Here is a 15,622-nt window from a genome sequence, read left to right as displayed (position 1 = left end):
GAACCAAAATGTTGGACCAAGGATACAATCTTCATCATACTACCCAGAGGAAATCTGTATAATTTTTTAATTTATTTTAACTTCAGATTTTATATTTTAAATAAATAAAAATTAAATTTTGATGGGAGGTCTTCATAAATTTTTCTATCTTAAGTTAATCAAGGCTTGCTCCCAAGTTACATCTAGAATGTAGCCAGCAATCTGCCTTTTGGTTCTTAGTATGTTAGAAAAACAATAATTTCCAAAAAAATTTATTACAAGTTATTCTTTATATTTTGAAATATAGTGCTGATACATTTCTCTTTTTTTAATTAAACTTTTATTTAATGAATATAAATTTCCAAAGTACAGCTTATGTGTTACAATGGCTTCCCCCTCCCAAAACTTCCCTCCCACCCACAACCCTCCCCTTTCCCGATCCCTCTCCCCTTCCAATCACATCATGATTCATTTTCAATTCTCTTTATATACAAAAGATCAGTTTAGTATATATTAGGTAACGATTTCAACAGTTTGCCCCCATATAGCAACAAAAAGTGAAAAAAAATACTGTTGGAGTACTAGTTATAGCATTAAATAAGAGTGTACAGTGCTGATACATTTCTAATAAAAGCCTTCATCTTCTGAAGTTACACAAGTATTAATTTTTCACATTGTATAAGATCTATTATTTTGTTCTATCTATTTTAGCCAAATTTGATTTTCCTATATTTCTCTTAATAATTAATTTATTTATTTGAAAGTCAGGGTTATACAGAGAGAGAAAGAGAGAGAGAGCAAGAGAACGAGTGAGAGAAAAAGAGAAAAAGAACTTCCATCTTCTGGTTTACTGCCTAGATAGCCTCAACGGCTAGCATGGACCAGGCTGAAGCTACGAGAAAGCAGCTTCATTCGGGTCTCCCATGTGGGTAGTTGGGGCCCAAAAACTTGGGCCATGCTCTGCTGCTTTTCCCAGGCCATTAGCAAAAGCTGGATAGGAAGTGGAGCAGCTACAACATGAACTGGCACCCATATGGGATGCTAGCATTGCAGGTGGCAGCTTTAAATCACTGGGCCACAACGCCAATCCCTGATTTTCCCATCCTTTTCACTCCCTGGCTATCACTGATGGCTAACTTTACCTTCAATAACTCATTTACTCACTCAATTATTAAATTTGATATCCTGGACAGATGCCATGACAAAACCTCTAATTAATATCCCGATCAACATTAAAAACATGATACCTAGCACAATCTACATACAATCACTTCCATCTTTTTTTCTTAAGTTGATGAGAACAAATAAGCTGAAATCTAAAGTATTAGATTCGTTTTGTTAAAAAAAATTCCTTGGTCTGGCGCTGTGGCGTAGTGGGTAAAGCCACAGCCTGCAGTGCCGGAATCCCATATGGACACCGGTTCATGTCCCTGCTGTTCCACTTCGATCCAGCTCTCTGCTATGGCCTGAGAAAGCAGTAGAAGATGGCCCAAGTCCTTGGGCCCCTCTTACCCATGTGGGAGACCAGGAGGAAGCTCCTGGCTCCTGGTTTCAGATATGCACAGCTCCGGCCATCTGAGAAGCGAACCTAGTGGATGGAAGATGTTTCTCTCCCTCTCTCTCTCTCTCTCATCACAAATTAAATTTCACCTTTCTAAAGAAAAGCTTCTTGAACATCAGACCAAACTTAGTCATACAAATCACAATATAAAGGAAGTTCATATGTCTAAATTCCTAATCAAAAATCCACTCATTTCTGAAGAGTTATTTTTCCTAAATAATAGCGAAATAAAATGAGAATTCCTGTTGTTGCAAAACACATTCTGTCTTAAATACAGTTGCTCTCCACAGGAAAATGGAAAGTTGTGCTAACAACGCCTCCAAGACTGTAAGGTGAGTGCAGATGGCAGGAGAGCACAGCACTATCTTCCTCTACAGGAAGCAGACTGCTTTCATCTTCATCATCGCCACTCAGTATTTATTAAAAATGTAATATCTTCCTTATTTTGTATTTTAGACATGCTCACTTGACTACAGAAAATTTCTTGTGAGATATTGCTCTGTCCAGCCAATTGTCAAACTTGATTAATGGTTCTGGTTTCTTTGGAAATATTATAAGTTTTGATGCAGCAGTAGGAACTTCGTGTTTAGAGAATTTTCTACCGATTAAGCAACTCAAAAGGAATAGATGATATACAATTCTTTCTTTAACTTAGATACAGTAGTGTAGTAAGTCTCTGGTTACTTCAACATCTGAGCAGAGAACTCACTTGATTACTCAGCATGCCCATAACATTTTCTTTTTCACAATAAAGTGATGTCCTTCAGTGATGTGACTATAAATTCTACTTAAAAGGGAGAAGGAGCTGGCATTGTGGCGTAGCAGGTAAAGTGGTTGCCTGCAGTGCCAGCATCCCATATGGGCACCGATTCAAGTCCTGCTGCACCCCTTCTGATCCAGCTCTTTGCTATACGGCTTAGGAAAGCAATGAAAGATTGCCCAAGTCCTTGGGCCCCTGCACCCACGTGCAAGACCTGGAGGAAGCTCCTGGCTCCTGGCTTTGGATTGGCACAGCTTTGGCTGTTGTGGCCAATTGGGGAGTGAACCAGTGAATGGAAGACCTCTCACTCTCTCTGCTTCTCCTTCTCTCTCTGTGTAACTCTGACTTTCAAATAAATAAATAAATCTTTAAAAAAATAAAAGGGGGAAAAGAAGCCCTCTGTGTAACTGGTAGACTGTCATGTGCGCTTATGTAAAACTTAGTCTAAAAGAAAAAACATTCCCCTCCTGAAAGAAGTAAGAAATTAAAGGCAGAGTGGTGAGTTGGAAAGCAGCTGTCAGAGAACTGGATGCTAGGCAGCAGCACTGACATGCCCTGTGGAAGTCTCTGGGCTTCTCTGAGTCTCAATGTTTTCAATTCCTCTCAAATTAAAGCATGAAATTAGATATCCTTCCCAACTCTAAAGGTTTGTGAACCAATAAAATTATGCCAGATAGCTTCAAGTTTTAAAGTGTCAAACATATTTCCTTGACAATGCACTTAAAAGAAAACAAGGATATCTGTTTTAAAACAAGTTCAGAGATACCTTTTAATTATAGTTAACATTTTAAATAAAACTCATAAATAATGGGAATAAATAACATAGAATGAAATGTCTCAAAATGAGTAAGCTTACTGTGGAAAAATGAAAAGCTAAAGCAAGAAAAGTTGAAAGGCAGAATTATCAGTCATTTTTTATGTTTAAAAGTAGATTATATAACCACTTATAGATATACTTCTCGGATGCCTACACTGTCAAGCATTTTTAAGAACAAAGTGTGATATTCCTTTTTGTTTCAACTACCTGAACTGGGACTTACTGTTGTGTATTAGCAGGTGTCTCTGCAAGGAAAATGGAGTCCGGAACAAAGCTTTACATTCTTCACATTGGAACGGTCTCTCCTCAGAGTGAGTCTGCAAAGACAGTGTGAGAGAGAGGAATTGAGAATCAGCTCAACATTGCAATAACTGGAACTCAGAATCATGATGCTGAAGAGCTAAAGGGGGCAAGAATGGCATTATGTGCAGTGGTTAAAACATCACTTCAGATGCCTAGGTCAGAGTCCTGGCTCCACATATGCTTCGAGGTTCCTGCTAATGTTCAACCTGGGAGGCAACGGGTGATGGCTCCAGTAGTTTGGTTCCTGTCATCCATATGGGATGCCTAAATTGAGTTCTGGAGTCCTAGCTTTGACCTGACCAAGCTCCAGCCATCTGTGGGCGTTTAGGGAATGAACCAGCAAATATGAGATCTCTATCTCTATCTCAGTCTCTCTCTGTGACTTTCAAGTAAAAAAGAAACTGTGTGTGTGTGTGTGTGTGTTTTCAAAAAAAAAGATAAAGAACGGTGGGTAGTCAATATATTTGCTTCCTCTGTTGACATTCTACCACAACTGTAATAACAAATATTCTGCATTCCCAGGAGAAAAATCATTGTGTTGTCAAACTATCACATTACTTAAATGTTTGATAAATAGCAAAGGAAATTGTTCCTATTATCTCAAAATGCTGATCTGAAAACACACTGAAAATTTTCCAGACCTGGTTGGCAAAATGAAATGGTGTAATACTTCTCTAAAGACCAGTCTTCTGCTATCACTGGCCAGGCTTGACTTGTTCTGGTACAGCAGTTGCTACACAGACAAAGACAGTTAAAAGAAACAACTTTACTAATACCAAATAATATTTACCCTGGGTGCTGCTTTTCCCCTAAATTACGAGAGAATATTTACTCATTCTATAAATTAACCTAGAAAACATTCATTAAGTACTTAATTTATGTCAAATGTTATACTTTACATGAAGCATTCCACTTAATTCCATCAGTAAGTAACTAATGAGCTAAATATTATCACTGTCCCATTTTACAGAGTCTTAAAAAGTTCCAGTGACTTGACAAAGATAAACAGTCACAGCAAGCACTATTGAACACTATGGTACATAACAAATAAAAATATCTTGATAATAAGAAACAGTGGAATATCGCATCTGGGTCTAAAAACCAAAATCAAAACAATAAAACAAAATACAACAGTAAAAAGCTTATTCAATTCACCTTTTTCCTTATACATCCATATAAAACCATTTGGTGCCAATCAGTGAATCCTATTCTACCATGGATGTCAAGATAACAAATAAATAAATTATAAATAAATTAATAAATTATAAGAGTTATAGAAACATCATAGGTAACAAATCACAAAACAAAATTGCAGCTGGCGCCGCGGCTCAATAGGCTAATCCTCCGCCTTGCGGCGCTGGCACACCAGGTTCTAGTCCCGGTCGGGGCACCGGATTCTGTCCCGGTTGCCCCTCTTCCAGGCCAGCTCTCTGCTGTGGCCAGGGAGTGCAGTGGAGGATGGCCCAAGTACTTGGGTCCTGCACCCGCATGGGAGACCAGGATAAGCACCTGGCTCCTGCCATCAGATCAGCGTGGTGCGCCGGCTGCAGCGCACCAGCCGCGGCGGCCATTGCAGGGTGAACCACCGGCAAAAAGGAAGACCTTTCCTCTGTCTCTCTCTCTCACTGTCTACTCTGCCTGTCAAAAAAAAAAAAAAAAGATAATAAGGATCATAAACACAAAGAAAAAATAACTAAAAGTGGACTATGTTGTCCTGATCCAATATAACAAATCACAGCTGATGAGTTTTTATGATATATGTGGTGTAAAGATAAAGGGAATAATTTAAAAGTAAGTCAGTTCATTCATAGCATACTGACTTGCATATATTCATAATTAAATAGACATTGCAATATTCACGGAATAAGCACTATATATTTAGATAACGTTAGTGAGAAAGGGATTATCATGCTTCCTTTCAGTTGTGAAAACCATAGAGAAAGGATGGACGGAATAAATATGTAAAGGCCAGGCAAAAGTATTCAAAAGCATTATTAGTCACAGAAATTAAGATGATATCACAGAACAAATAAATCAATAAACCAGAAAAAGTAGGTTTCTTTCACCAGATAAAATATATTGTAATATAGGAAAATATGTCATTGCAAACTGGTAAGGGAAGACAGAAAATATAATATATGGTAGTGAAGCAATGGTCTAAATATTTTAAAAAATACAGTTTGGTTTATTACTCACCTCTTACTGCAAAAAAATGCCACATAAATTCAGATCTTTTTTAAAAACTGAAGACTTACAACCCTCAATGTACTACAGAAAACATGAGTGAATTTTTAAATAATTTTTGAGTGAAGAAAAGCTTTGTAAGCATGGCAGGAAACCAGATATTCAGATAACACAGATAAATTTAAAACAGCAAACCAAAATTTCTTGGTGACAAATATTAGTAAGAAAAGAAAAGAACTCCATTAGAAAATGGTGGAAAATAACTCTCAATCAGTCTTCCTAAAATTTCATTCATCGTATCTTTGTTGTGTTCTTCCTGTCACCAAATGTTAGTCCTGTTTAGAAGCTGGGGATTTGTCACTGGACAAGACAAACAAAGTCCCTGCTATCATGGAGCAATTATACCAGGAAGGAGAGAACAATTAACACATGGCCAGATTTGCACCATATCAGATAGGAACATATGCTAGGGGTTCCAAAAACCAGTTTTCAGAGAATGGGGTAGCCATTAAATAGGCATTCAAAGAAAGTCTATCTGACAGGTGACCTCTGAGAGAAGACCTGACAGATATGAAAGAGCAAAGGCAAATATTTGGATGACACTGAAAGGAAATGCCATGGAAGTTGAGTGTGGTTAGAGCCAGCCATGAGGTAGAGAGAGAGAAATGGAGAAATGGGGTCAGCAAAAAGGGAGAAGCGAAGAAGGAAAAGCAAATCATGACTGGCCAGGTTGACCGCAACAGGAATTCTGTCTTTTACTCTGACAGATGGAAAAATCTCTGAAGGCTTCTGAGCAGGAGACTGGCATGACTCACCTGACATTCAACAAGACGCCCTGATGGCCACATGTATAACAGGTTGTGATGAACAACAGATACCAGAGAAATGATAGCAATAAACAAAGTGAGAAGTGATGGAGGCTTAGGCCAGGGTGAAAGCCACAGACATGAAGAAACATAAACTTACATAAAGTACTAATATTTAAAGCCATGGATATAATGAAAGAAGGGAAAATTTAAAACAACAATACAACCTGTGATCCACCAGATTGCCAGAAATAAAGTAAATGGACATCATTCAGGGTTGGCGAAAAGTAAGAACAATTACTAGAAGCAAGGAGAAAGGTGTAAGGAACAGAGGGAGTTGGGATAAAAAAGAAACAGGGGAAGCTGGGTGTGGTTAATTATGACAAACATACTAAGATAAGATGTTAATAATAGGGGAAGCTGGAGTGTGGTTTACAGACTGTGACAAATATATCCTACTAATATAAGATGCTAACACTGGGGAAGCTGGGTGTGGGGTTTATGGGGAAATTTTTGTTTTGTAAATTTAAGGACATCTCATATATCACGTGGGAATTAAAATTTTCTGAGTTCTGATGTGGCTGTATGTACCAAAATAACAAAATTGCATATTCCTTGACTGACCAATTCCCTTTGTAGACAAACACTTGACCAGTTTTTGAACAAAGTTTTTTTTTTTTTAATAAAAAGGAAAATTTCTAAATGTCCAAAAAAGATAACTTGGTCAACTGTAGTGGGTATTATAATATACTTTTAAATTTATTTATATATATCTTTGAAATGGAAAATGACCCATAACATATTTTGAATGTCAAAAGCAGAATGAAAAACATTATGTACAGAATGCTATTTAAGCTCTCTACATATCCTGAGGTAGAGTAGAATCAAGGAGGTGATTTCCCAAGCACAGAGAGGGACTTTCATAAGAAAGCGGAGAATGATATTTGACACAATGCTTGTTTTCTTATTCATACATTTCTTTGATGTTTAAACTTTCTACAAGGAGTAAATAACATTATAAAAGGAAAGAATTTTAGAGCGCAAAGACTAGAACACAGCATTATTTTAATCTCCAAAAGGTACTATATTTTACTCTCATTCTGTTTCTTTTTCCAAATCTAGAATTTAAAAAATTGGAAATGACTTAGTAGTTTAATTATGAATTAACTTGGGACAGAATATTGCCTTTCAACTACGTTAAGCAAAAGCTATAACATCTGGATATTGGTATCATATTTTCAAAATATCAGTATCATGTTTTAAGAAGTAAGCTATTATTGCATAGCCAGTTGAATAAATAGTTTTATCAAAAAGATTCCAAAACCACCATCTGGGCTGGAATGACATGAATTGTGAATTTTTTTTTAAGTTTCATTTACTTACTTACTTGAAAGGCAGAGCAAGAGACAGAGAGAGAGAGCGAGCGAGCGCGCACTTCCATTTACTGGCTCACTCCCCAAATGGTTACAATGGCCAGGGCTGGGACCCACAGAACAGGAAGCCAGGAACTCTTTCCTGGTCTCCCACATGGAGGAAGGGCCCAAGTACTTGGGCCAACATCTGCTGCTTTCCAAGGTGTGTCAGCATCAGCAGTGAGCTGGATTGGAAGAAGAGCAATTTGCACTCAAACCAGAGCTCCAAAATCCGACATGGCATCCTAAACTGCAGCTGAATCCACTGTGCCATGTTGCTGCCCCTGACTTAATGAAAATCTTAGCAAAGAATCCACATATTCAATAGACAGAAGACCCTAAAAGGCTGTGTTATGTAAGGAAGGTGCATATTGTGGACAGTGGATTTCTGTGTCCAAGATATAGTATATTTAATAAGTATCAGATTAAATGAAGCTTTTGAAAAGGTGTCTTATCCTTCCATTGTTCAAATGTGAAGAATGGCAAACAAGTCACTGATTTATTAATCAAGTAATCTTTGTGCTATAAAACTTTTCCTGATTTAAATGCCAAGTCTCTGATGATACTAACATATACCAATATAAAAGAGGAGCTGGTCCATGGACAAATACTAAGAAATACATCTCATATGCCAAGTCTTTTTATGCATTAAGTCTGATTACTGTTGCAGATGTAGAAAACACACAAGAAAATTTGTTACATTAGAACACCTATTAAAATGTCTCAAAAATGATGCAAAAAGTTTTGGCATACTGAACAATAATTATCAAGTTGATACATTTTTAGCCACATAGGTCAAATATTATTTATAAGAGAACAGAATAAAATTTTCAATAGGATCACTCATAATTCAAAATTATAACCCTGACTAGTGGGAATAAGCATCACTCTATAGTAACAGGATTTACCAGTAATGATATTTTTTCCTTTGGATTCTGTGAAAGCAAGAAATATAAAAAATTACGAGAAATAACTTAAAAAAAAGCAAATCTGGGGGCCAGCTTTGTGGCATAGTAAGCTAAGCCTCTGACTGCGGCACCTGCATCTTATGGGCATTGGTTCATGTCCTAGCTTCTCCTCTTCCAATCCAGCTCACTGCTTAATGGCCTGAGAAAGCAGTGAAAGATGGCTTGGGCCCCTGAATAAATGTGGAAGACCCTGAAGAAGCTCCTGGCTAACAGTTCCGGATCGGCCCAGCTCTGGCCGTTACGGCCATTTGGGGAGTGAACCAGTGAATGGAAGACCTTTCTCTCTGTCTGTAACTCTACCTCTCAAATAAATAAATAATTCTTTTTTGCTTTCTGCTGTAAATATTTCTTTTTTTATTTTATTTTTTTAAAACTTTTATTTAATGAATATAAATTTCCAAAGTACAGCTTATGGATTACAATGGCTTCCCCCCACATAACTTCCCTCCCACCCACAACCCTCCCCTTTCCCGCTCCCTCTCCCCTTCCATTCACATCAAGATTCATTTTCAATTCTCTTTATATACAGAGATCAGTTTAGTATATATTAAGTAAAGATTTCAACAGTTTGTACCCACATAACAACATAAAGTGAAAAAAACTGTTGGAGTCCTAGTTATGGCATTAAATCACAATGTACAGCACATTAAGGACAGAAATACTACATGATATCTTTTTAAAATTGATTAATTTTCTCTGCAATGTCCAATTTAAAACCAAGTTTTTTTTTTTTCATTTTCAATTATCTTTATATACAGAAGATCGATTCCGTATATACTAAGTAAAGATTTCATCAGTTTGCACCCACACAGAAACACAAAGTGTAAAATACTGTTTGGGTACTAGTTATAGCATCACTTCACATTGGACAACACATTAAGGACAGAGATCCCACATGAGGAGTAAGTACACAGTGACTCCTGTTGCTGACGTAACAATTTGACACTCTTGTTTATGGCGTCAGTAATCTCCCTAGGCTCTAGTCATGAATTGCCAAGGCTATGGAAGCCTTTAGGGTTCGCCAACTTTGATCTTATTCCAACAGGGTCATAGTCAAAGTGGAAGTTCTCTCCTCCCTTCAGAGAAAGGTACCTCCTTCTTTGATGGCCCCATTCTTTCCAATGGGATCTCACTTGCAGAAATCTTTCATTTAGGTCTTCTTTTTCTTTTTTTCCAGAGTGTCTTGGCTTTCCATGCCTACAATACTCTCATGGGCTCTTCAGCCAGATCCGAATGCCTCAAGGGCGGATTCTGAGGCCAGAGTGCTATTTAGGACATCTGCCATTCTATGAGTCTGCTGTGTATCCTGCTTCCCATGTTGGATGGTTCTCTCCCTTTTTGATTCTATCAGTTAGTATTACCAGACGCTAGTCTTGTTTGTGTGATCCCTTTGACTCTTAGACCTATCAGTGTGATCACTTGTGAACTGAAGTTGATCACTTGGACTAGTGAGATAAATAAATAATTTTTTTTAACAGGCAGAGTTAGACAGTGAGAGAGACAGAGAGAAGGGTCTTTCTTTTTCCATTGGTTCACCTCCCAAATGGCCACTACTGCCCGTGCACTGTGGCTGGCGTGCTGCACCGATCTGAAGCCAGGAGCCAGGTGCTTCCTCCTGGTCTCCCATGCAGGTGCAGGGTCCAAGCACTTGGCCATCTTCCACTGCCTTCCCGGGCCACAGCAGAGGGCTGGACTAGAAGAAGAGCAATAGGACAGAATCCAGCGCCCCAACCGGGACTAGAACGTGGGGTGCCGGCACCACAGGCAGAGGATTAGTCAAGTGAGCCACGGCACTGACCTAAATAATCATTTTTTTTTAAAGGAAGAAATAAAATTTGGGGAAAATGTTTGAGATGTTTTTCAGAACTATTACTTTTTTAAAAAAAAATTTATTTACTTGCAGACAGAGGAGAGACAGACACAGAAAAATCTTCCATCTACTGGCTCACTCCCCAAACGGCTGTAACAGCCAAGACAGGGCCAGGCTGAAGCCAGGAGCCAAAAGCTTCCTCTTGGATCCCACATGGGTGTCAGGGGCCCAAGCACCTGAGCCATCTTCTGTTGCCTTCACGGGTACACTAGTAGGCATCTGGATCAGAAGTGGAGTGAACAAATGCCCACAGGGCATGCCAGCATAGCAGGCGGCATCTAACCCACTATGCCAGGACAGCATCCCCAGAACTAATCTTTTCTTAAAAAAGTTTTGTGGGGCTGGCATTGTGGTTAATCTGTCTCTTGAAACACCACGTCTCAGAAAATTGGTTCATGTCATGGCTGATCTGCTTTGGATCTAGCTTCTTGCTAATACACTTGGAAAGGCAGTGTAGGATGGCCCAAGCTTTTGGGATCCTGCCACCCACATGGAGTTCCAGGCTCCTGAATTTGGCCTGGCCAAGACTTGACTTTTGTGGCCATTTAGAGAGTGAACCAGTGGGTGAAAAGATTTCTTTCTGCCTCTCCTCTCTCTCTGACACTCTGCCTTTCAAATGAAATAAAAATAAAATGAATCTTTAAACAAAAGTTTTGTTATGGAAGATTCAAATCTGCATATCATAAATACATTAATGTCCCATTGGACTATACAGTAATCTTAAAGCTACATAAAATGTGTGGTATCTGACTGTCTACAAGGTATGCGGATTGAAACTTTACTTTCAGACTTATAACTGGTTTCTTTAAAAGGCTTCTTCCACACAAAAATAAACTGTAATGAAGAGGTACTGACAAATACAGTCTCTTTTAGGTTCAGTACACTGATGAGTAGCTCATGCTACATGGCTAAGTGAAGAATACAACATTTATGAGATTATCAAGTGTAAACTTTCCACTGCTTGCAAGTCACAACTCCATTAGCACAAAGCCAGGAACCAATGAAGCCAACTACTGAGTTCCCACACCCTAAAATATGCCCTGATCAGAGCAAAGGGAATTTGCTAAGAGGTACCCCAGATGTTCAGAAGAACCCAGGGAAGGTAGCTCAAGCAGTTTTCTCTTCTACAACATTGCTAAAAATGGTATCTTCTATCTCAGATGAAGAGCATGCTTCTAACAAACACTGCTTTGAACAAGCAGCTCACCTAGTGGGCTGGCTGATCTGACCAGCAGCTAGGTTCTGCATGTTGACAATGATCACTATTTACTACTACTAACTCAGAGCCACACAGAACAAGTTCATTTTCTCTTCCACAACAATGTTCTTTTAACAAGTAGAAACAGCAACCATGTCACTTCACAGAACTGTCAAGATAACAGACACCTGCAGCTTTGCAAGGTAACTTCAAAAAGTTTGTGGAGAATGGAATCACAATAACTTTCTTTTGGTACAAAAAAATTTTTACACACAAGCATAGGAGGGATTGTCAAAAATTTCATGGGAAATGAATATTTTTAAAAACTATTTTTAACAGGCAGAGTTAGACAGTGAGAGAGACAGAGAGAAGGGTCTTTTCTTTTTCCATTGGTTCACCTCCCAAATGGCCGCTACAGCCCGCGCACTGTGGCTGGCGTGCTGCACCGATCTGAAGCCAGGAGCCAGGTGCTTCCTCCTGGATTCCATGTAAAGTTTTGCACCAAAATAAACTTACTTCAAGTTTTCACACTTATGAGTAGTTAGCAGATTTTTCTGCATAAAGATAGGCACTGTGATTCTCCCCTACTGAACAAATTTTCTTCTAGGCAGGATGGCCAAATATACTGATAACTTTTCATTGAGATTTGTGTGCCATTCATAGAGAAACAAGTGCAGATTCCTCAAGTAAAAACAGACAAATAATGGAATGATTTTCATCTTATCAAAAAAATCATATTATCTAAACATTAATACCTGATCTTGATGAGCAAATAGTTTTATATATTAAAATCTCTTAACATTTTTACAGATGCAAAGATGATAATAGAATTTCTAACAATAGGTGAATACTGGGCTATGGGGAAGAGAGAGAGAGAGAGAATACGGAAGTGTGTATGTGTATGTTAGCTACCACCCAATGATCTTCAGTGTCAACACTGCTGGACGATATACTGTTAATCATAAAAATTAAGCCATTTTTCAAGATAAATACAGTTGTAAACTGAAATAAAGCAATCAGTTTAGATCACTTTATAACTTTAAATATAAAACATCCAAAATGGAGTATTAGGTGAAATCCTATTTTCTCCTGCAAATACTGCACTTTAGCATATTTTAATTACAATGTTCAGTCCCCACATGAACATTTCTAATTTAAATTGGTTAAGGTTTGTGAAATTTTCTGGTATGGTACAGATTGTGATGTAAGAAACAAGAGTATCTCTTCTCCAAATGTGTGTTAATTTTCCATTTAATTTAACTGACTTTTTTTTTTATTTTTGACAGGCAGAGTGGACAGAGAGAGAGAGAGAGACAGAGAGAAAGGTCTTCCTTTGCCATTGGTTCACCCTCCAATGGCCGTCGCGGTAGGCGCGCTTCGGCCGGCGCACCGTGCTGATCCGATGGCAGGAGCCAGGGGCTTATCCTGGTCTCCCATGGGGTGCAGAGCCCAAGCACTTGGGCCATCCTCCACTGCACTCCCTGGCCACAGCAGAGAGCTGGCCTGGAAGAGGGGCAACCGGGACAGGATTGGTGCCCCGACCGGGACTAGAACCCGGTGTGCCAGCGCCGCAAGGCGGAGGATTAGCCTAGTGAGCCGCGGCGCCGGCTTAATTTAACTGACTTCTAAAATTATATTTCCTACTTACTACGATTGCTGCCTCATTTAAAACTCATTCTGGTTTGCATGTTGAAGTTCCATTCTAGTGCACTTTTTGCCCTCACACAAAATTACTCTCATCTGCTATGATACTTGAGGCATACTCTTTAAAGTTTTCATCTTTTCTTAGTAGGACAAGCCCTTCCCACATCTTCTGGATCTTGCTATCCTATCTAAGATGCACCCCAGTCTTCTTTCATGCAATCATCTAATTAAAACTGTGGGGTAAGAAGTGAGTCCACCATGTTTGGTAGCATTTTGATTTCCAGGAAGATAAAAAAAGAAGCCATGGTTGAAAGTTTATTAATTTATCTAAAGCATCATATAAAAGAAATTGGAAAAAGAGAAACTATAAGAGTCCTTGTCCAATCAATATTAAAATACCCTATATACTGTAATTTCTAAGACAACATGATATTGCAAAAAACAGAGATTATGTGGAGCAGAAGATCATTTAAAAATAGACTTTAACAGAATAGCAGGGGGTCCTCAAATTGCAGTAGAGCAACAGGCTGACTCGAGTCATGAGGTGCAAAATAGATAGTTAAAAAGGAGAGAAGATACACGCTGGAGATAAAGCCATGGGAAATCTGTTACCAGGAGAGCCACAGAGACTGCCCAGGTCCATGCCGAAAGAATAAATAAGAATGGGAAGCAAGTGGCAGAAGCTTGGACCAGGGAGGTTGGCACCAGCCCCCAGCGGACAAGGTGAGATTGGAAATAGTGGGACCATGGAGCTGCAAACAGCAGCAGGAGGGAAAGCTTGGAGAACTGCTTTTGTAGTTCCATGTGGGAAAAAAGAGAAGGTGTAGAGAAACAGCAGAGAGGTCCAGCACACCCCTCTCCACTTCCCTCCTCCCCCAGGACCTGCAGCCAGCTGAGAGAAGCCATTTTGTTTGTTTACATATTTGAATGTGGGCAGGTGACTGTCCCCTTTGCCTTCTGTGCACATGCCCATCAATATTGGGGACCACCTCACCACACTCTCAACCCAATAATGAGGACCACAAAATTTCAGAATAGTCTCTTCCATACCACACAAAGCTACAAAAAAAGGAGAAGTCCTGAATATCGAAAACTCAAGCCCGCTCCATCCACCATTGAGAAGAGAGTCAGGATGCAGGAGGTAAGGCTCCATGCTTCCATTTGCAACGCACAGCAGCTCATAATGGAGAGAAACCTCACCACAAGAAAATCTCCACAGCTTCATTTAGAAGGGCAATATAACCCCGAGCACAACAGAGACTAACACTGGAGCATCCTGTAACTGTGAGGAAAAGGGTGGGTTACACCAACAGAAGTGAACAATTTCCTCTAAACAAAAAACCAGAGAAAAGATACAAAATCCCATGAGGGCTTTATATTGGATACCTGCTCCACCACGGAATACTGAACAGAGCGCCCAGGCCACATCCAACACAGACCACTTGGAACTCACTGAAAGTATGGACGTCGCACTAAATCACAAAGACACAAATTGAAGAGAAAAGCAACCAGACCAAAAAGAAGAAGAAGAAGAAGAAGAAGAAGAAGAAGAAGAAGAAGAAGAAGAAGAAGAAGAAGAAGAAGAAAAAGAAAAAAATACACACAAATTGCAGAAAAACAAAGAAAATTCTAAGGAAGACATTACGAGCCCCCTAAAGGAACACTACAACTCTTCAATAATCGAAGGTGAAGATGAAGAGATCGAGGATATACTGGAAATGGAATTTAGAAAATTAATCATCAGATTACCCAGAGGCAATCAGAAGCAAATTCATGGTCTAAATGAAAAGTGCTCCCAAGAAATTGAGATATTAAAGAGAAGATAGAATTAAACACTAGAATTAAATAATTCAATAGATCAAATAAAAAATGCAGTGGAAATCCTAACAATAGATAGGTGATACAGAAGAAAGAATATCAGAACTAGAAGACAAATTTCTAGAAACACTGGTCAGACCAAAAAAAAAAAAAAAAAGAAATTAGAAAACTAAAAAAAGCTGTTGGGAATATACAAGATAATGTTAAATGACCCAACATACATATCCTAGGAATTCCAGAAGGCATGGAAAGAGAGAAAGGATTAGAAGGCCTTCTTAATGAAATAATAACAGAACATTTCC

At 38.8% G+C, this 15,622-nt stretch overlaps 1 protein-coding gene across 3 annotated transcripts in view; it reads right to left on the bottom strand.

The window, feature by feature from the left end:
• The window catches only part of PRDM5 (PR/SET domain 5), a 257,297-nt gene that overhangs the window by 81,680 nt on the left and 159,995 nt on the right, over positions 1–15,622 (bottom strand). For all 3 annotated transcript variants that reach the window (XM_062199683.1, XM_062199684.1, XM_062199685.1), the window contains one exon: positions 3,341–3,434. In XM_062199683.1, coding sequence (XP_062055667.1) covers positions 3,341–3,434 — 94 coding nt within the window. The remainder of the gene's footprint in view (positions 1–3,340; positions 3,435–15,622) is intronic.

Source organism: Lepus europaeus, chromosome 8 (genome assembly GCF_033115175.1).
Source record: "Lepus europaeus isolate LE1 chromosome 8, mLepTim1.pri, whole genome shotgun sequence".
Classification (NCBI taxonomy): domain Eukaryota; kingdom Metazoa; phylum Chordata; class Mammalia; order Lagomorpha; family Leporidae; genus Lepus; species Lepus europaeus.
The sequence above is the reverse complement of the archived record's forward strand: the minus strand, read 5'-3'. Positions and strand labels throughout refer to the sequence as shown.